Genomic DNA, 21,251 nt, shown 5'->3' with positions numbered 1-21,251 from the left:
AATGCACCAAACTGTCTCACTGTTTTCTTCTGGAAGTGGAATAATTGAGGGTGGGGAAGGCATACTTTTATTCATTGTTTTCATCATTTACATTATTTAAAAAACAGTGGCATTTATAGTGTTTAAAAAACTGTACATGTACTTTCAAATATTTTTCAAATGAAAATTTAACTTAAAAAATAAATCCGGCCGAGCGCGGTGGCTCACGCCTGTAATCCTAGCGCTTTGGGAGGCCGAGGTGGGTGGATCACAAGGTCAGGAGTTCAAGACCAGACTGACCAACATGGTGAAACCCCGTCTCTACTAAAAATAGAAAAATTAGCCAGGCGTGGTGGTACGTGCCTGTAATCCCAGCTACTCAAGAGGCTGAGGCAGGAGAATCGTGTGAACCTGGGAGGCAGAGGTTGCAGTGAGCCAAGATTGCGCCACAGCACTCTAGCCTGGGCGACAGAGCTAGACTCTGTCTCAAAAATAAAAATAAAAATCATACATACATACCTACATAAATACATAAATAAATAAATCCAGCCAGGCGCAGTGGCTCACGCCTGTAATCCCAGCACTTTGGGAGGCCAAGGCTGGCGGATCACGAGGTTAGGAGATCGAGACCATCCTAGCTAACATGGTGAAACCCCGTCTCTACTAAAAATGCAAAAAATTAGCCGGGCAAGGTGGCGGGCGCCTGTAGTCCCAGCTACTCGGGAGGCTGCAGCAGGAGAATGGCAGGAACCCAGGAGGCGGAGCTGGCAGTGAGCCGAGATCACGCCACTACACTCCAGCCTGGGTGACAGAGTGAGACTCCATCACAAAAAAAAAAAAAAAAAAAAAAAAAAATCATAGAAATTTTGACCCTTATCTCTCCTCCCTCAGTTGAGTGCAGTGTTAGTTGGCTTCCCTGACTCCAGTCACAACTCTTCCAACTGATTTCTGGAAAAGGTTGCCAAATTACAATCTCTAAAGTTAATTCTGGGCTGAGGAACAGTGGTCATGCCTGTAATCCCAGAACTTTGGGAGGCTGAGGCAGGAGGATCACTTGAGGCCAGGAGTTCAAGACTAGCCTGTAAAATACTGTCTCTACAAAAAAATTTTAAAAATTAGCCTCGCGTGGCGGTGCATGCCTTTAGTCCTAGCTACTCAGGAGGCTGAGACAGGAGGATTGCTTGAGCCCAGGAGTTAGAGGCTGCAGTGAATTATCATGGCACCACTTTGCTCCAGCTAGGCAACAGAGTGATATATATATATAATATAAATATATATATTATATAATATAAGATAAACCTGATCATGTCCCTCCTTCCCCAAAATCTTCAGCCACACTGAGTACAAACTCTCAGGCAGGATTTGAGCTCAACCTCCTTTTCGAAGATCCTCCATTCCTCTGCCTCCTTCCTGGGTCTCAGGCCAGGGGTTTTCTTTTTCTTTTCTTTTTTTTTTCTTGAGACAGAGTCTCGCTCTGTCACCCAGGCTGGAATGCAGTGGCGCAATCTCAGCTCACTGCAAGCTCTGCCTCCCAGGTTCATGCCATTCTCCTGCCTCAGTCTCTTGAGTAGCTGGGACTACAGGTGCCCACCACCACGCCCGGCTAATTTTTTGTATTTTTAGTAGAGACGGGGTTTCACCGTGTTAGCCAGGATGGTCTTGATCTTCTGATCTTGCAATCCGCCCGCCTCGGCCTCCCAAAGTGCTGGGATTACAGACATGAGCCACTGCACCCGGCCAGGCCAGGGGTTTTCAAACCCTTCCATAGAGCTTGTGTTCACTGGGGGAGCAGGGAGTGGCTGAGCACCTGTGGGTAGACAAGGCATGAGGCTCCAGCACCTATTCCCATCATAGCAGCTCTGATTTGATTTCACACATTTCAGGTAAGATTTCATTTAAAAAAAAAAAAAAAAAAGGTTCTGTTGCTTAAAAGCAAACATTTGAAATGAACTGTCTTAGTCCAAGAGGATGGCACATCTCAGTCAAGGACTCGCAAATCTGCATGCTTCTCCTTTGTTTATTTACTTCAACTGATGTTTATTGATCACTTGCTATGTGCCAGGCACTGGGGACAAGACAGGCTGCCCCTCCCTAGAAGGCTTACAGTTCAGATGAGTGATGATGAATATTTGAAGAAATTAAGGAGCAATATCTTTCCCTTTCTTTCCCCTCACACATCTTTTGTGGTTAATCTCAGATGCCATGGACTTTATAAATCTTTTCATCTGCCTTTCCTACTGGCCAGAAGAACTCTCTTCTCCATAAAAAATTTTGTGTGTAGGGGATGTTCGTTGTTTTTCCTGTTCATTTTCCATTCTCTCACCTTCTGGTGGTAGTGGTTGGAACATTCTTTGGGAAACAACCCTCCCTCACCTTCTCCCTCCCAGTTCACTGGGTTCTGGTTAGTCTCCAGGAGTGGGCAAGTGACCCCAGGCCTGGCCAGCTGGCACCTAGAACCTCCTTAGCCACAGCAATTGGTTCATATCTGGCCACCCTCTGACTCTAGTGATTGGTTTGGGATGGATGAATGATCCTAAATGTCTCACAGTGAATCCCAGACATGTGTAGGAGCCTCAGGAAACAGATGCTCTTTTCAGATGAATTTAAGCCTGAAAAGATGTAGACCCAGAATTGTGGGCAGCAATTTCGTTACACTGTAGAGAGTGAAGCCAACATGGAGGAAAGTAGAGCTAAGTGTTGGGAAGAGACTGGATCTTCCTGACACTCAATGAGTGGGTCAAGCCACATCTAAAGCTTGACCCCTGGCTCATTTGTTTGTATTGGCTCAGTTCCAGGAGCCAATACATTTCCCCTTTTGCTTTAGTAATTTTCAGTCAGCTTTTCCAAAAGAATCTTGAATGATTTGTTGTAGCAGAAATTTCTAATCTGGACTCTCTAAGAGCTCAAGACTGGTATGTCTCTGGGTCCAGCCAGCCTGCTATGTAGGAGCCTCACCCTTTCTCAAGTTCTGTCTGTGTTCTGAAACCTTCAGGAGATCCCTTTATGTGTGGTCAGCAAGCTAATCCTTTACCATTTCCTTCTTTTCCACTGGGCTTTCCCCAGAGTGGGCAAGAAGGGAACCCTGTTTTTATGGAAGCAGGGAGTGATAAGTCCAGCTGGGTAAGTCCAGCCATCCAGCAAAGCAGCTGATATATCTGTATCTATATCTATATCTATATCTATAACTATATCTATATCTATAGATAGATAATATTGGCCAGGCATGGGCCATGCCTGAAATCCCAGCACTTTGGGAGACCAAGGCAGGTGTATCACCTGAGGTCAAGAGTTGGAGACCAGCCTTACCAACATGGTGTAACCCCGTCTCTACTGAAAATCCAAAAATTAGCCAGACGTGGTGGCAGACACCTGTAATCCCAGCTACTCGGGAGGCTGAGGCAGGAGAATCGATTGAACCCAGGAGGCAGAGGTTGCAGTGAGCCGAGATCATGCCATTGCACTCCAGCCTGGGTGACAGAGCGAGACTCTGTCTCAAAAAAAAAAAAATAAATAAAAATAAAAAGTAATATATATTTGTAGTGCTTTTTAAGAGATGGGGTCCTTGGCCGGGCACGGTGGCTCAAGCCTGTAATCCCAGCACTTTGGGAGGCCGAGACAGGCAGATCATGAGGTCAGGAGATCGAGACCATCCTGGCTAACACGGTGAAACCCCGACTCTACTAAAAAAATACAAAAAAATTAGCCGGGCGTGATGGCGGCGCCTGTAGTCCCAGCTACTCGGGAGACTGAGGCAGGAGAATGGCGTAAACCCGGGAAGCGGAGCTTGCAGTGAGCTGAGATCCGGGCACTGCACTCCAGCCTGGGCAACAGAGTGAGACTCCATCTCAAAAAAAAAAAAAAAAAAAAGAGATGGGGTCCCACTATGTTGCCCAGGCTGGACTTGAACTTTGGGGCTCAAGCCATCCTCCCACCTTAGCCTCCCGAGTAGCTGGGACTACAGGTATGCACCACCACCAGGCCAGGCTAATGTGTGTGTGTGTGTGTGTGTGTGTGTGTGTGTGTGTGTTTTGTTGAGACAGGATTTCACCATGTTGCCCTGGCTGGTCTCCAACTCCTGAGCTCAAGTGATCAGTCCCCCTTGGCCTCCCAAAGTGCTAGAATTACAAACTTGAGCCATGGCGCCCAGTCATTGTTTTTTTGTTTGTTTGTTTGTTTGTTTGTTGAGATGCAGTTTTGCTCTTATTTCCCAGACTGGAGTGCAGTGGCGCAGTCTCAGCTCACCACAACCTCTGCTTCCCGGGTTCAAGCAATTCTCCTGCCTCAGCCTCTCAAGTAGCTGGGATTACAGGCATGCGCCACTACGGCCGGCTAAATTTTGTATTTTTAGTAGAGACGAGGTTTCTCCGTGTTGGTCAGGCTGGTCTCGAACTCTCGACCTCCGGTGATCCACCCTCCTAAGCCTCCCAAAGTGCTGGGATTGCACCGCGCCCGGCTGCTCTTTATGGCTGCAAATATGGGGCACTTGCCTTGTGCCAGGCACTATGCTGGGCATTTTACCCTCATTCTTATAGGTAATCCTCATAGCAACTTGAGGAGTGGTGATAATTACAGTATTCCCACTGAACAGATGAGAAAACTGAAGCTCAGAAAGGCCAATGACTGGACCAAGTCAATGACTGCAAGGTGAGTCAGTGACAGAGCTGGGGTTTCACGACGTGTTTAAGCACCGCCTCATCAGTTGTGGCCACTAGGCTTGGGCGGATAGTCTCGCAGAGGAGCCTAAGTGGGGAGGGGGACGAAGAAGGAATATTCGGGACTGCGGGATGTTGAAATGGTCTCTTCAGAGGCTGCCGAGATTGAAACTGGGCAAGGTCCCAGGGCCCGAGTAGAGCCGGAACGTGCTACGCGGCGATCCCTTGGCCACGGGGTTTTCAGCGCCCGTGAAGCCAGGCTTGCCAGGCGGGGGCGGCTGGCGGGGCAGGGCTTCTCAGCCCGCCCCAAGTCCAGGTAAGCGCTTGCGACCCGCGCGGGCAGGGAAAACGCGCCTCCGCAGTGCTCGCGAGGTGCAGGGCGCCCCTGGCTCCGGGGCCGTCGGGCCAGGTCGGCTTGGCGCCCAGGGACTGGCCGGACGGGCTGGGCCTTTGGCGGGGGTGGAAGAGGAGGTTGCCGCGCCCTGCCCGGCCCAGGTGTCGTCTCCGGGGGCGGGGTTTGGAGCCCCGCAGCTGGAGATTCCCGGCCGGACTGGCGGGCGAGCGTCGAGAGACAGAAGCCGCGGAGAGGAGACTAAGCCGGGCGGCGCGGGGAGCGCACTGCGCAGGCAAAGTCGCAGGGCAGCCAACATGTTCTCCCGAAACCACCGGAGCCGGGTCACCGTGGCCAGGGGCTCCGCCCTGGAGATGGAGTTCAAACGCGGCCGCTTCCGACTCAGCCTTTTCAGCGACCCGCCCGAGGTGAGAGACCCGCGTCCCTGCCTTCCCCTTCCGCAGAATCCCGGGGGCAGCCCCAGCCACCTTGGCCTCCTTCCCTCGCCCGCGTGGACGCCGAGGGACGGAGACGCACGGTCTGGGTACAAACCCGACGGAGTTGTTGACTTAAAAAGTAAGGTGTGGACGGTCTGCATTTTCATTGGATCCGTGCTGCCCATTCCCCGGCTGCATTTTCATTGGATCCGTGCTGCCCATTCCCCGGCCTGGTTAGGATGATTTGCCTGAGCCTGGAAAAAGCCAGGTTGGTCTCCATTTGTAGGGCCCCAGCTCGACTCCCAAAATGTGCCTGGACCCCAAAATGTCCTGGGCATCCCCAGGCCAAGGGCAGTGGGCAACTAGGCGGGCCCCAAACGCTCGGACTCTTGGCCTGGGCTCCTGTTTGTTCCCCTGCCGCCAGCCCCATCCCACAACCTGTCGCAGCCATCTGGGCCAGCCTGTCATCAATCCCAACTTTAGGCCGGGGTGGCTCGCTTCTCGGAAGCCCAATTCAAAGGCTCCTCTATGCCCCTGCAGGGCTTTTAACTCTTTGGGGTTACTTCCCACACGCAAAATTTCCGCCTCCTTTCCTGGTGCCTAAGAGGAGTCCAGCCCCTAGGCTGAGCGTTTCCCCCGTCCACCGTCCACGCGTTAACCGGTTGGAGCCCCACCTGTAAAGCCCTAGAGGCTAGGGCGGGGCTGAAGGTGTGTGGTTGAGCGGGGACTAACAGGGCGAATAGCTACCCCGAAGACTCTTCTGTCCCCAAGGTCAGACTCACACTCGCCCAAGGAGAGCCCAATTCCAAGCCTTCCCTTCCGGGTCTGGAAAGGGTTAAGTGAGGTGGGCCTTCCTCCCGCCCCCTCGCCCTCCCGGCTGGGATTCCAGGCCTGGCTTCTGCCCTTTCCCTCCAGCCTGCCCAGAACAAAGGCTCTTTCACACCCTTGTCCCGGTGTCCCGTGCCTTCTCTGATTCAGAAGCTGGTGGGCCTGCGGAGAGGGGTCCTTTGTCGGGTCCCCTTGCCCCCAAGCGACTGGGCCCGAGGAACCCGCGTGGGGCCAGCGTGGGGCAGTAAGGGGCGAGGCCTGGGACCAGGAGGAGGGGCCTGGGAGCTGGGGCCGCCCCTGGAATTAGCCTGGCCTTCGGGGACAGCTCGGAGGAGCTGGGGCGGAGCCGCAGAGCCCGGCGGCCGCCGAGTGGAGTGTGACTCCGTGGGCCTGGCGTGGAGGCGGGGGCGCTAGGCTGCAGCTGGCTGGGATTCGGGGCTGGTTTCCTGTCTGGAAGGGAAGGGGCCTGCAGAAGGGAGCGGGACAGCAGCAGACAGGCACACCCCTGCTTTCCTCCCTCCCTCTCCTCCCTTCTCTGGAAAAGCGAGGTATTTGTGAGTCCAGGGTGGAGCGGGCTGGATGGGGGCCCTGAGTTGGAAGGGGTGGCCCTGGGGCTGGGCTGCTTTACCAACTCACCCCTTTGTCCTGGGCTCCCTGGGCTCACTCTCCCCTGAGGTCCTCACCTCTGTGGCTCTTTTTTCTAACTTTCTCAAACTAAGCCGGAACCCCTCTCGGAAAGCTCCAACCTCCTGCAAGCCCTATGGCTCTAGAACCTGCATGAGGCGTCGTTTCCCTGCCCCCTTCCAGTTGTGCCTGCCCCTCACTGCCCTCTCCACACATAGATTCTCTGTCCACTAGGCCAGGGATGTGGGCGGGGGCTGGGGAGCGGCCAGAGTCGGAATGAAAGGGCCTTTTTCTTCCACAGCTGGGAGAACAGCTGCCACCAAAGCGAGACTGGACACTCTGTGCCTAGAGCCCCCTCTGCAGCTGGCCTTTCCTCCTGGGACCCCACTCATCCTCACTTCGCTTTCCTTTTTTTCCCTGCCTGGCTCACAGCAGGGCCTCGGAGCAGCAGTGGGCGAGGAAAATTTGTCACAGCAGCCAGAGAGGTTTAACAGGAGTGCAGAGGGATAAGGGCAGCCTCTGACCTCTGCCCAAGAGCTGGCCACCTCTTTAAAGACTGAGGGAACAGTGGGAGGAGGAACTGTGGGACAGTGTGGTACCTGTCTGTCCCCCCTCTGGAGGGGCTGACAAAGGAAAGGGCACCGGGGGGCACAGAGATGCAGGACAGATTGCACATCCTGGAGGACCTGAATATGCTCTACATTCGGCAGATGGCACTCAGCCTGGAGGTAATCCCCTGACCCTTGGAGTATACACTTTCTTCACTTGCATCCCAGCCCCAATATCTGCCCTGCACATTCCTGCTAGAGCATGGTGGGGAGAGCCAGGCCTGCTTAAAGTGGAGAGAGGGACAGGTGGTTCCCTATGCCTTGTGTTGGGTGCAGTGTGTGGACCCAGGCTCAGTTCTGCCCATCGTAGTCTTATGTTTGCAGCAGGGTTTTTACACCTATTTTAGGAAGCTCTGTGGGTGAGTGTAGATGTCTGTTCTGGGGACAAGGGTTCCTTTTAGGTATGGGAAGAAGAGAGGAGTTCAGTGTGAGCGAGGTTTGCAGAAAGGATGTAGCTTTACTAGAGAAGAGAAGGACTCTGGGCTTTGAGTAAGGATTCTGCTGGCCCTTGAGATGGCAAGGTGCTGTTTATTCATGTATTTGTTTTTTTCAATTATTTATAGACACGAGGTCTCACTATATTGCCCAGGCTGGTCCTGGCTCAAGCGATCTCCCTACCTCGACCTCCCAAAATGTCGAGATTACAGGTGTGAGCCACTGCACCTTGCCCTATGTATTCTTAAACACATGTATAGAACATGTACTATGTGCCAAGCTCCTTTCTAGACCATAAGATACCTCAGTGAACAAGACAAGAAAGTTCCATTGTAGTGGGAGAACAGAAATATATATACAAACACATAAATAATATCACGTAAAGAAATTATGATGAAAATGGGGATGTAATGAAAATCAGATGAGGTAGGCAATGTTAGATGTGAGGTCAGGGGAGGCCTCTGTTGGGAGATCTTTGAGCTAAGCTCAGGAGGATTTGGAGATACGTGAAGATTGGAGGAAGGGCAAAGGCCCTGAGATGAGGATGAGGGTAATATATTTGTGGGAAAGAGAGCCAGTGTGGCTGGAATATAGTAGTTGGGGTGGAGCTGATGGGCAGGGGCCAGATCATGCAGGGCCTTGAAGACCATGATAAAGCACCTGGATTTCACCTTAAGTGTGATGTTGGGCCATGGAAGGGTTTTAAGCAAGGGAATGACTCATGAGTCTGGTGGGAAGTTGATGGTAGGGTTGGGCGTGGAGGGTTGGCAAGAGAGGTCGCAAATGTCCAGGTGGGAGGCTGTTTCAGTAATAGGTAATAGTAAACCTGGTGGTAGTAATAGTAAACCTGGTGGTGTGAATTAAAATGCTCATGGTGGAGAAAGGGAGTAGATTTAAAATGGTCGTGGTAGGTCTGACAGGATTTGCTGATGGATTGGATGCGGGGGGGGGGGGAGGGGGGTAAGGCAAAGAAAGAGAACTCCAGGTTGATTCCCAGGTATGTGGCTAAGCAACTGGGTGGTGTGGCTGTTTACGGAGGTGGGGAAGATGGAGGAAGCTGTGGAAGTGACTGCCTGGACCAGGCAGGGGCTGCTGCTGAGAGGTCAGAGGCAGGACTGCAAAGAGTCTAGATCAGGAATGGCAGGATATTGTATGTGCTGCCCTGCTCAAGCCCTGCCCCTACTCCCTGGATCATAGTAGATGTTACTGGTCAATTTTGGCACTCTTTATCAATGAGCCCAGACCTGGCCTCAGAATCTTTCTCATATTTATGAGTTTATGCCAGAATCATCTTGGCATAAACTGTGCAGGTTGTGTCTGTCCTTCACACAGGTGCCAGCCAGAGGTGAGAGTCCTGGTCTGGTTTCAACTGCATCAGGAGGGAGCACCTTTATCTATTTTGTTTGCCTGGAGAGGGTCAACTTTTCCTAATTTGTAGAAAGGTGTCCAGTGAACTCGTTGGGACTCTACCTAATTATCCTCCATCAGTGCATGAGATAAAACCTATTTGCCATTCATAGTCCTCTGCAGTGTCCATGTCAGTTACAGTTGCTGTAGCCATATTTCAAGTGCTAGATGGCTACTGAACATTTCCATCACCGCAGAAGGTTTTATTGGACAGAGCTGGTCTAGGTATGTAAATGTTTAAATTCTGCATCCTGCCCTCCTCCAAAAAATGTAATTTTTCTCTGTGGGAGGTCTGTTCAAGTTCTGGGGCAGAGGAGAGGCTTAGTTTCACTTTGGTCACTCTCCTTTAGGAGAGTGGCTGAGGGTGCTGTGTTCTTTCTCAACCAAGTTCAGCAGGTCCTCAAAAGAGAGACCCATTGATGTTTCAGGGAATGTTAAGAGAGAGAGTCATGGAAGAGTAAATCCCAGAAGACTTTCTGGAGGAAGTGACTCAAGCTGCAAGTAAAGGGAGCTTGTTTTAAAACATGTGCTAGGCCCGGATAGAGATGAGACTTTCCCATATAATTCTCAAACAATGCTACGAAGGAGGTGGAATACTCCCCGTTTTACAAACTCAGGCTCCAGGGGTCAAATTCTCTGGGCTTGTCAAGTCCCTAAGCCAGGATTTGTACTTAGCCCTGGTGGAAATTCTGAAGGAAACAGAGGGTGGTGAGAAGCAGAGCAGGAAGTCAGAGACAGAAGAGAGTGGGAGGGGTGGAAGGGATATCAACAGGGGGCCTAATGTGTGTGGGGCACATGACTCATTCTCTAGCCCCTTGGGATCTGACCCAGGTCCAGCTGACACCCAGCTCTGGGCTCTTTCCCAGGGAAGCCTGGGGGAAATGATGCCCACTTGGGGAGAGGGTGCGTTTGGGTGGGGAGGGGGCAACGAAGAACTATCCCTGGGGTGGGGAAACGCTAGAAGCACAAGGGTCCAGATCCTGAGCCAGGATTCCCAGTTCCTTTGCGTGAAAAGGTGGGAGCCAGTTTCCTAGGGCGCTCCCGGCCTTGGGCCTTGGGAGAGTGGATTTGGGGCTGGAGAGCAGTAAGGAAATAGAGGAGGTGTCCGGGCTTGTGGTCCCGCTCATCCATGCTAGGCCCAGCGACCTCCCTAGGGCCCCAGCTCTCCTAATGTATACACTATCCGCCCTCCATACTCTCAGGCAAGGGGTCAACTTGGAGGGCAAACGCTACGCGGGAGGGGCCTCCCGGAGCTGGAGCACGTCGTGAAGGCCAGGAGCTTTTCCAGGGCGGTGGGGCGCACTCCCGGAGGTCCCTTCCTGCCGCGACGGAGTCTCGGTGGAAGCACCGCCTTGAGCCAAGCCCAACCAGGTGCCCGGAGGGACCTCCAACGCCCTGGTACCCCTCAGTTGCTCTCGCGGCCATTGGAAGCTGATGTCACCGGCACCCTGAGCGCTGCGGCTGGAGGCGGTGTAGCTACGCCGGCGCCCTGGCTCCTCCGATTTCCCGCGGCGGCCCTCGGGCGCCGCCGGCTCCCCAGGCCAGTGCAGCTCTTTGGACTTCGCGCGCCTGTGCGCGCCTCTCGCAATGGACAGGGCTGGGGAAGGATCCGTGAGTGCTGGGACTGGGATGAGATTAGCCAAGATGGGGGTTGAGGACACCTGTGTCCCCTTCCTGCCGGGCTCACCCACTTGGGATGTTTGTGGCTGAAGCTGGGTGCAGACTAGGGTGGGGGTTGGCAGGCAGCGTAGAACCCTGGTGCAGACAAAACTAGACTGGGAGGACCTATGTAGTCTGAAAGGGCTTCTTGGTGGAGGGACTTTGGGAAAGGGTTGGCTTATTACAGAAGGAAAACAGGTGGATGGTGATGGGGGAAGAAAATAGCCAAGGAAGCATCTGTAGGCAGGCAGGACAAGGGTTTTAGAAGAGGGAATTTAGGGTGTTTAGGTCTGAGAGACTTGAAGGCTGGAGCCACTAGGGACAGATACAAGGGCACAGGGTATGGAGGAGAGCTGCTATGAGGAAAAAGACAGGTTTGGGGTGGTCACATTAGTTCCCCTGTTTCAAATGGGTGGCTCGACTTGTCTCCTGAACCAATCTGTACACTGTGATGGAGTTAGTCTTCCAACTCCTCTCTGAAGCTTTCCTTGATCACCTCAGCCAGAAGCAAACAGAGTCTGTTTCTTGTGAGCATGATTGTGCCATGACATGGCACTTATGGAGCAGCCATTAAAGTTGTCATCTCTCATCTCCCAGCTGGATTTTAAATATACAGCCTTGCAGAGCACAGGAATGTTCCAGTGTTGACTGAGTAAATGCTGCTACCGCCAAAGTATGGCATCATGAAAATAAGCATCCCTGCCATTAATGTATGCCGCATGCTGGGCACTGTGCTAAGTGCTTTAAGTTCCTGCCTCACAGAATTCTCACAGCCCTAGGATCTAGGGACTATTTCCATTCCTGCTTTACAGATGGGGATACTGAGGCTTAGGGAGGTTGAGCTAATTGCCCATTGCTTTTTAAGAAGCAGGACCTCCAGGGCTCCTTTCTAAATGAATGTTCCTGAGAATCCTGGTGTCTCTCCCAGTGCCTCTCAGCTGGCCCTTATCCACAGTCTCTCACTCCTGGACCACCTACCTTCCCATCCCCATTCCTTGCCTCTGACCTTATCTCCCAAGCTCAGAGGGCCAGTAGGTGTTGGGTCTTCTAATTTGGGGTGTATAGGGTTCTGTGCAGCATCAGTGAACACTGTAGGTGGTATGATCCCTTGCCAACTAGATGTCCCCAGCATCACTTGAGTCTGAGGGATAACTCTCATTTGCCTTTCCTTCTATCCATTCCCATAAGTTGGTGGTTCTCAACCTGGCTGTGCCTCAGAATCACTTGGGGACTTTTCCAAAAGTACATATGCCCCACTCCTAGAGATTCTTATTCTGCAAATCTTAGGTAGGTCCTGGTCATTTTTTTTTTTAAACTCCAAAGATCTAATATTTTTTAAAGGAAATACAATTTCCAGTAGTACAAAGAGTATATATAAAGTATCATTAGGCTGGGTACGGTGACTCAAGCCTGTAATCCCAGCACTCTGGGAGGCCGAGGCGGGAGGATCACTTGAGGCCAGGAGTTCAAGACTAGGCTGGCCAACATGGTGAAACCCCATCTTTACTAAGAATACAAAAGTTCGGCCGGGCGTGGTGTCTCATGCCTATAATCCCAGCACTTTGGGAGGCTGAGGCGGGTAGATCACCTGAGGTCAGGATTTCGAGACCAGCCTGGCCAACATGGTGAAACCCTGTCTCTACTAAAAATATAAAAATTATCTGGGTGTGGTGGCTCACACCTGTAATCCCAGCTATTCCAGAGGCTGAGGCAGGAGAATTGCTTGAACCTGGGAGGTGGAGGTTTCAGTGAGCCGAGATCATGCCACTGCACTCCAGCCTGGGCAACAGAGTGAGACTCAGTCTCAAAAAAAAAAATACAAAACTTAGTTGGGCATGGTGGTGCATGCCTGTAATCTCAGCTATTCAGGAGGCTGAGGCACAAGAGTCACTTGAACCTGGAAGGCGGAAGTTGCAGTGAGTTGAGATCACGCCACTGCACTCCAGCGTGGGTGACAGAGTGAGACTCAGTCTCAAAAAACAAAAAGTATCATAAATGTTTTCCATTCCTGGCTCCCAGGCCTACAATCACTAATATTTTATGCATAAATATGCATATCTCTATATATGTATATATATGCATGCATACACATATATATCATACATGTATGTGTAATACTACCATTCTTTCCTCACATAATTTATTTTGGAGATTGTTTCATATCTGTATACAAATGCATACCTCTTTAATGTCTGCAATACTACAGGGTACAGATGTGCTGTTACTTACTTAACCAATGTCCTACTGAGGGGGTTTTAATTTTGATTTTTTTTTTTTGAGACGGAGTCTCGCTCTGTCGCCCAGGCTGGAGTGCAGTGGCCGGATCTCGGCTCACTACAAGCTCCGCCTCCCGGGTTTACGCCATTCTCCTGCCTCAGCCTCCCGAGTAGCTGGGACTACAGGCGCCCGCCACCTCGTCCAGCTAGTTTTTTGTATTTTTTTTTAGTAGAGACGGGGTTTCACCGTGTTAGCCAGGATGGTCTCAACCTCCTGACCTCGTGATCCGCCCGTCTCGGCCTCCCAAAGTGCTGGGATTACAGGCTTGAGTCACCGCGTCCGGCCTTAATTTTGATTTTTAAAACACTGCTGCAATGAATATTTTTGTATGTATGGCTTTACCTAGTTATATGTGAAACTATATGTGTAAGATAAACTCCTAGATATTGGATAGCTGGATTAAAGGATATATGAATTTGTAGTTTTCATAGATTTTTTTCCAAATTGCACTCAAAAGAGGCTGAAGGAATTTATACTTCCAACCATCAAATGCATGAGGGCATCTCTATTTTTCTTATTTGTTATATATATTTTTTAGAGGTGGAGTCTCACTATGTTGCTTAGGCTGGCCTTTGATCTCCTAGGCTCAAGGGATCCTCCCACCTCAGCCTCCCTCACACACCACTGCACCTGGCTACAAAGCTTCTCTGGATATTCGTGGGCAGCTGAGATTGACACCCAATGCCTGCTCTTGAACTGCCTAAAACATTAGTTTCTTGTCAGTTTTACTGGCCACAGCCCACTTGGGGACTGGGGAGTGCTTTAGCCTGTCCTCTGACTGACATTTCCTTCTCACCCTTCCCCCAACCCTGGCTAGGACACGGAGTTGCAGAGGAAGCTAGACCATGAGATCCGGATGAGGGAAGGGGCCTGTAAGCTGCTGGCAGCCTGCTCCCAGCGAGAGCAGGCTCTGGAGGCCACCAAGAGCCTGCTAGTGTGCAACAGCCGCATCCTCAGCTACATGGGCGAGCTGCAGCGGCGCAAGGAGGCGCAGGTGCTGGGGAAGACAGGCCGGCGGTGAGCAAGGGGGAGGCGAGGCCTTGATGGAGGCAGGAGGCCTTCTGGGTGGTGATGGTGCAGCGTATGCATGTGTGGCATGTGGACCACCTTAAAGATGACTTCCCCATGAAGTCTTATCAGGGACCTGGGAGAGACCTTGGTGTTTTACCACCATTATGTGTTGCCCAGAGGCGCATTTGTGAGTAGGCAGGGCAGGACTTAGGAAAGTCAGTGTGTCTAGTGAAAGGTAGCTGATCTGAAGGGTAGCAAGTAATGCAAAAGCACTAATTTGCTAAGCCCTGTCTGTGATCCAGTAAGACTGGCTACCTGGCTTTTGGAAAATTAATTTCCTCAATGCTGGTTCACAAAATGGCCAATTTACCACATACCGACAATAGTTTGTTATCCGGGGTTCACCATCAGAGGCAGGGAGTGGGAAAGGAAATAAGAAACCACTTAAGGAAAGCCTACCCATTCAAACAAATTAGATTGTGCACTCTAAAAGGGCGCAGCTTCTGGATGTAAAATGTAAGCAACACTGACATTAGACTGTTGATCTGACAAGTCTATAATGACTTAAGTGATGCCATGATAAAACCAAAATAGTGGGGAAAATATTTGGCAAATTATTCTAAGAATATGCCAATTTGGATAAAGTGGTCATTTGGAGAACTGGTTTTTAGGAAAGTGGCCTACTTACTCCACTGAGGCTGCTTGGGGAATTAGTCCTAGCCCCTCACAGGCGTGGTGCTCATTCCACCCATGAAGGCTGACACAAGGGGAGGTTGCCAGGAGCTCACCCATGAAGCTACCAGAAGGCAGAAAACCCACTCTATGGCTATCCCATGAAGCTAGAGGAAGGGCAAGCTGGCGGGGGGACAGCCTCTCCTGAAAAGCAGCATGGACAGACTCTGTCCTGCCTAAGTCCTCACACAGCCCACACAGGTGATTTGAGGTACACCCCAAGTGCCTGGCAGCTAAACACATTGCCATTAGTGCCACATCATTTAGCTTAAGACTCCACTAAGTCAGTAATTACTTTAGTGGCATTATGGATACGTACAGATGAACTGGCAGTCGCTTCAGGAAAGAGACACATGTGGTGAGTCCTGATGCGCAGGGAGGGAAGGAAGGTGGGGTATTGGGCCCTGCAGTGGGGTGGGGAGGGGGCTGCAGAACTTGGGGCACTAGTAGGGTACAGCATATAGGGCCAGGAGGAAAAAGGAGAAATCAAAGTTGGGGAGTGGTAGGGAAGGAAAAGGGTCTGTAGTGAATAGAATGTAACTCTTCCCTATTGGTGATTTCCCTTTGAACAAACGTTGGCCAAATTATTTTCTGACCCAGTACCCTCCTATATCAAAGCAGTGATGGGATAGTGGGAAATAAGCAGCCTTCCTATTGTTAAAAAAAAGAAAACAGAAAGAAAGAAAAAAAAAAGCCTGGAAATGCCTCTAAGGCAGGGGTTTAATGGAGAGCCCTGGAAATGAAGTCTCTCTGTGGGCACCTGTCCCCTCAAGGCCACACCTGTTCTTGGCAGGGGTCTGGAGAGGTGGTCAGGGAGGGTGCTTGGAGAGAGGAGCCCTGAGCTTGTGCCTTATGTGTGAGTTAATGTGGCTTGAGTGTCCCTGGTGTCCCCAAGCCTGGCAAACTGCTGGGTTCAATGGACAACTTTCCCTTTATAGTCCCTCAGCCCTGCCTGTCAGCCTGGCTGGGGACCTGGTGGCTGAAGCCCTGGGACCAGAGGGATCCTAGAGTCCTTGGGACCAGAGCAAGGGGGAATAGTGGCTAGAGGCCAGGCCAGGACATTGTGATTTATCCACAGGCCTTCTGACAGTGGCCCGCCCGCTGAGCGCTCCCCCTGCCGCGGCCGGGTCTGCATCTCCGGTAAGAAGCACAGCTACCCCAGCTGCTGGCACCCCTTGCCCAAGCACACGGCCTTTTGCCCCATCTCAACATCTGTTCCTACCCCTCTGCCCCTTAGACCTCCGGATTCCACTCATGTGGAAGGACACAGAATATTTCAAGAACAAAGGTGGTGAGTTCCACGCACCCTGGGACAGATTCAGGGGAATGACCCTGAAGTAGGACGCTCTTGTGGGACGTGTTTTTTGAGTTTTGCCCTCTTTGTTCCTAGACTTGCACCGCTGGGCTGTGTTCCTGCTACTGCAGCTGGGGGAACACATCCAGGACACAGAGATGATCCTGGTGGACAGGACCCTTACAGACATCTCCTTTCAGAGCAATGTGCTCTTGTGAGTACCTCAAACTGTGGCTCCCTTCCTCCACTCTGCTCCAGTTCTAGATGAGCAAGTTCCAGGGGAGGAAGCTGCGGGTGGGGGGCACCTGGCCTTCCCTGTGGAGCTGTCCTGCACTTGCCCCACCCACATCCCCCACCCTCTGCCTCCCTGGACTTTCCTGTGATCACCCTCCTTCCTCCCACCAGCGCTGAGGCGGGGCCAGACTTTGAACTTCGGTTAGAGCTGTATGGGGCCTGTGTGGAAGAAGAAGGGGCCCTGACTGGTGCCCCCAAGAGGCTTGCCACCAAACTCAGCAGCTCCCTGGGCCGCTCCTCAGGGAGGCGTGTCCGGGCATCGCTGGACAGTGCTGGGGGTTCAGGGAGCAGTCCCATCTTGCTTCCCACCCCAGCTGTTGGGTAAGGCCTTGCACACTACCACTACCCTCAGCTGCCTATATTCGGCCCACAGGTGACCTTTGAACTGTGTTGAGTGTGCAGAACCCATTTTGCATTGCTGCCAGGATGTGCAGACAGACATGAATGAGCAGTGGCCACGTAGCTGGGAGGCATTCCAGCCCACGCCCCAGAGCTGGGCTGAAGCCAGTCCAGAATACCAGTAGGAAGGCAGGGAGACTTAGGCCTTGGGGTCTTAACTTTTTAGTAGCAGCAAATACATTTTATTTTTAGAGACGGGGTCTCGAACTCCTGGGCTGAAGTGATCCTCCTGCCTCGGCCTCCCAAAGTGGTAGGATTACAGGCATGAGCCACAGCACTCAGCCTAGCAAATACATTTTATGTGGATAGAGCAGAGCTTCTTGGTTGGAGCAGAGTACCCTGGACCTGTGGTGGTATCTACATGCACCCGGAGACACCTCATGGGACCACTGAGACTCTGAGAAGCAGTTTGAGAACCTTTGGTAGTCAACAGAATACTGATTTTGGACACAGATATGGGTTCAAATTCAAACTCCCCCACTTTCCAGTTACAAACTATGGGCAAGTTTCTTAACCTCTCTAAGCCTCAAGTTGCCTCATCTAGTTGAAGAATGCCACCAACCTCACAGGGCTGTCATAGGAATACAGTGGGATAAAACATATAAAGCATAGGTCCTGACACTTAGCTGGAGCTCAGTAAATGTTCATTCCTAACCCTCTGGGGAGACAAGCGAGTTTTCTGTGGGGCAGCCTGAACAATGGGGCAGATCTGCTCAGCCCTTAGAGTTCCTGCTGGCCAACACGCCCCTCCCTCGGCTGATGCTCTCTCCTATCTCCCTTAGTGGTCCTCGTTACCACCTCTTGGCTCACACCACACTCACCCTGGCAGCAGTGCAAGATGGATTCCGCACACATGACCTCACCCTTGCCAGTCATGGTAAGCATGTATGTGCATGGGGGACACACATATGTGATGGTGAGAAGAGGGGCTGTGGGATGGTCCCCTTCTCATTCCCCTACCTCACCCTGCACTTCCTCCTCCCCCAGAGGAGAACCCTGCCTGGCTACCCCTTTATGGTAGTGTGTGTTGCCGTCTGGCAGCTCAGCCTCTCTGCATGACTCAGCCTACTGCAAGTGGTACCCTCAGGGTGCAGGTGAGGTGAGAGGGCCCTGAGGAGTGGAAGGGAGCAGGGAGAAGGCAGAGGAGAGCTGGATAACCAGGAATAGAAGAGCTAATGAAAAATCAAGATTTGGGTGGAAGAAATGGGATATAACCAGATGAGGGGAGGAATGGACAGCAGGGTGGACAAAAGGGGGGCTGAGAAGAGGGATACTGTCAATTGGCCGGGCGCGGTGGCTCAAGCCTGTAATCCCAGCACTTTGGGAGGCCGAGACGGGTGGATCACGAGGTCAGGAGATCGAGACCATCCTGGCTAACACGATGAAACCCCGTCTCTACTAAAAAAATACAAAAAACTAGCCGGGCGATGTGGCGGACGCCTGTAGTCCCAGCTACTCGGGAGGCTGAGGCGGGAGAATGGCGCGAACCCGGGAGGCGGAGCTTGCAGTGAGCTGAGATCCGGCCACTGCACTCCAGCCTGGGCGACAGAGCGAGACTCCGTCTCAAAAAAAAAAAAAAAAAAAAAAAAAAGAGAAGAGGGATACTGGGGGGTGTGACTTCCCCAGAAAATGTTGAGTCATTTGTGCAGCCAGCTGGGGAGATGCAGAACTGGGCACAAGTGCATGGAGTTCTGAAAGGCACAAACCTCTTCTGTTACCGGCGACCTGAGGATGCAGACACTGGGGAAGAGCCGCTGCTTACTATTGCCATCAACAAGGTGATGGGTCCCTTGTGGTAAGGCCACCAAAGGCACAGGCCCAGGAGCCTCTCCTTCAGGCCCCAGGAGGGTGGGCACGTACCTCAGAGAGATAGAAGCCGGCCTCCTGCTCCTGACAGTAGTGCCACATCCAGCTTCTGGGGCCCGTATTCTCCCCACCACAGCATCACTGGGAGAGGACTGTCCCATTCATTTGCCATCCTCAGTCCCTGCCAAGTCTCAGAGAGGGTTTTCCCGCCTGCCAGTTCAGGGCTTTTCATCCTCTCTCCCTCTTCTCCCTCAGATTCCAATTTGTATCTATTTTACCACTTCCCATTTCTCTCCAGGTCCAATTGCCCTTCTTTGCTTCCCATCCCTTTTATTGGCTTTCCTGCCTACTTTTTGGCAATTCTGAGGGACCTCTGGCTGGAGCATCCTTGCCTACCTCTGTGTCTTCCCTGCCTTGCTCAATCCATCTTTCCCTGTCTCAAGCTGCTCTTCCTCCCCTGACTCAGGACTGGCTGTCTCATCTCCAGCCCTTTTTTGCCATTCCTTCCCACTCTGGTCAGTAGGAGGCAAATGAGAGGGCTCAGCAAAAGCCCCGCAAGCTCATTCTTCTAAGGCAGGGGTGATCAAGGCTGCCTGATTGTCACTGCCAACTTCTGTGACCAAGGTAGACCTCTTCTTTCTCCTGCAGGAGACTCGAGTCCGGGCAGGGGAGCTGGACCAGGCTCTAGGACGGCCCTTCACGCTAAGCATCAGTAACCAGTATGGGGATGATGAGGTGACACACACCCTTCAGACAGAAAGTCGGGAAGCCCTGCAGAGCTGGATGGAGGCTCTGTGGCAGCTTTTCTTTGACATGAGTAAGAGAGAAGGGGGCTGGGTTGAACCTCTGGGAAGGACTGGAGTTTTGTCATTTTTACTAAAGGTCTCTGTTTCAAGATTGTGTGGAAGGGAATGTAGCAGGAGAAAGGGCAGCCTGGCCTTCTCTTCTCTAATCAGCGCTCTTCCTCCAGGCCAGTGGAAGCAGTGTTGTGACGAAATCATGAAAATTGAAACTCCTGCTTCCCGGAAACCACCCCAAGCACTGGCAAAGCAGGGGTCCTTGTACCATGAGATGGGTAAGTGAGAGGAATGTGCACTCCAGGAAGCTTATGGAAAGTAGGGTTGGGGACTTCAAGAGAAACCAGATAATGGAAACAGAGAAAGCACACTCTGGGTTACACCAGATCTCTGGGGACCCAATTCTCACCCAATCCTGTGTGTTCTTTTCTCTTCTCCAACTCTTCTTAGAACCACCTCCATCAAAGTTCAAAACAAAACCCCAATAAGCCAGGATCATTTCATTGATTTCTTTCCTAATTTCTTGTTTTCTGTTTCCCTTTCTGCATGTGGATTCCTGTCTCTTCCTCTGACCCCTCACTTGCCTGGCACCGCTTTCGTTTTCTCCTCTTTCTTGGTTTCTTCACCCACCTCTGCTCCCCACCTGTCCCCTTCCCATCCCCATCTACCTTGCGCCCCTCATCCCACAGTTTTATCAGAGCCTGTAGCCCCAGGGGGCCTAGGTGAGGGGCTGCTCCTGCAGGATAACGCAATCTCGGCTGAGATCCGGGCTTTGCTTTCCTCCTATTACAGTGACAGGTGATAGGGCTGGGTAGGCTTGGGGCCTGAGCTCTGACTAGCCCACCCCTCCCCCAATCCCTTCCTGGTGCCACAGCTATTGAGCCGCTGGATGACATCGCAGCGGTGACAGACATCCTGACCCAGCGGGAGGGCGCAAGGCTGGAGACACCCCCACCCTGGCTGGCAATGTTTACAGACCAGCCTGCCCTGCCTAACCCCTGCTCGCCTGCCTCAGTGGCCCCAGCCCCAGCCTGGACCCACCCCCTGCCCTGGGGGAGACCCCGAACCTTTTCCCTGGATGCTGTACCCCCAGACCACTCCCCGAGGGCTCGCTCGGTTGCCCCCCTCCCACCTCAGCGATCCCCACGGACCAGAGGCCTCTGCAGTAAAGGCCAACCTCGCACTTGGCTCCAGTCACCAGTGTGAGAGAGAAAGGTGCTGGCATAGGATCTGCCCAGAAGAGAAAATGACCCATGCACAGTCGGGCTCTGGATACGGCGCTGTCTATAGCAAGCTGGCCAGTCTGGCCTCCTGTTCCTCTGCTGGACCTGGGGTAGGCTGCAGGGGTGGGCAGAAGCCCCTCTTAAATTGTGGTTGCCATGGTACTGAGGGACTCATTCCTGGGGCTGGCTGGGACCTCCCTAAACCCTTCCTGGAAGAAAACTGGAACCAACTCTGCCCTACCTCCCTGCACTAACCAGCTTTGAGGATGGCACTGAAGAACCCTTGGAGGAAACATACCTCCCTTGTGACTCCCACATCAACCATTAAAGCTATTTAACAGCAGCCTTCACCTGGCTCCTGAGGACAGGGTGCCTCTCTCTGCCTGGTCTAGACCTGCCTCACTTCATCCCTGGAGCATAGTTTACCAGCTGTGAAATATGACTGTGATACTGAGTAA

The 21,251-nt window shown here is 52.2% G+C and overlaps 1 protein-coding gene across 4 annotated transcripts; it reads left to right on the top strand.

Annotated features, from left to right (window-relative positions):
• Positions 1-4,849: 4,849 nt before the first annotated feature.
• RTKN (rhotekin) lies at positions 4,850-21,136 on the top strand. Of its 4 annotated transcripts, XM_007970152.3 has the most exons (13): positions 6,546-6,775; positions 7,153-7,579; positions 14,055-14,254; positions 16,059-16,120; positions 16,218-16,271; positions 16,371-16,488; positions 16,680-16,889; positions 17,750-17,844; positions 17,955-18,061; positions 18,617-18,745; positions 19,422-19,590; positions 19,744-19,848; positions 20,445-21,136. In XM_007970152.3, exons 2-13 carry the CDS (start codon positions 7,508-7,510, stop codon positions 20,774-20,776), a joined length of 1,653 nt encoding a protein of 550 aa, XP_007968343.1. In that variant the 5' UTR covers positions 6,546-6,775; positions 7,153-7,507; the 3' UTR covers positions 20,777-21,136. The 4 variants fall into 4 exon arrangements, with proteins under 4 accessions (XP_007968341.1, XP_072879190.1, XP_007968343.1 ...); XM_007970150.3 differs by lacking the exons at positions 6,546-6,775; positions 7,153-7,579 and adding an exon at positions 4,850-5,390; XM_073023089.1 differs by lacking the exons at positions 6,546-6,775; positions 7,153-7,579; positions 20,445-21,136 and adding exons at positions 5,159-5,390; positions 20,260-20,438.
• Positions 21,137-21,251: the final 115 nt, after the last annotated feature.

Source organism: Chlorocebus sabaeus, chromosome 14 (assembly GCF_047675955.1).
Source record: "Chlorocebus sabaeus isolate Y175 chromosome 14, mChlSab1.0.hap1, whole genome shotgun sequence".
Taxonomy (NCBI): Eukaryota; Metazoa; Chordata; class Mammalia; order Primates; family Cercopithecidae; genus Chlorocebus; species Chlorocebus sabaeus.
This window is presented reverse-complemented; position numbering and strand designations above follow the sequence as displayed.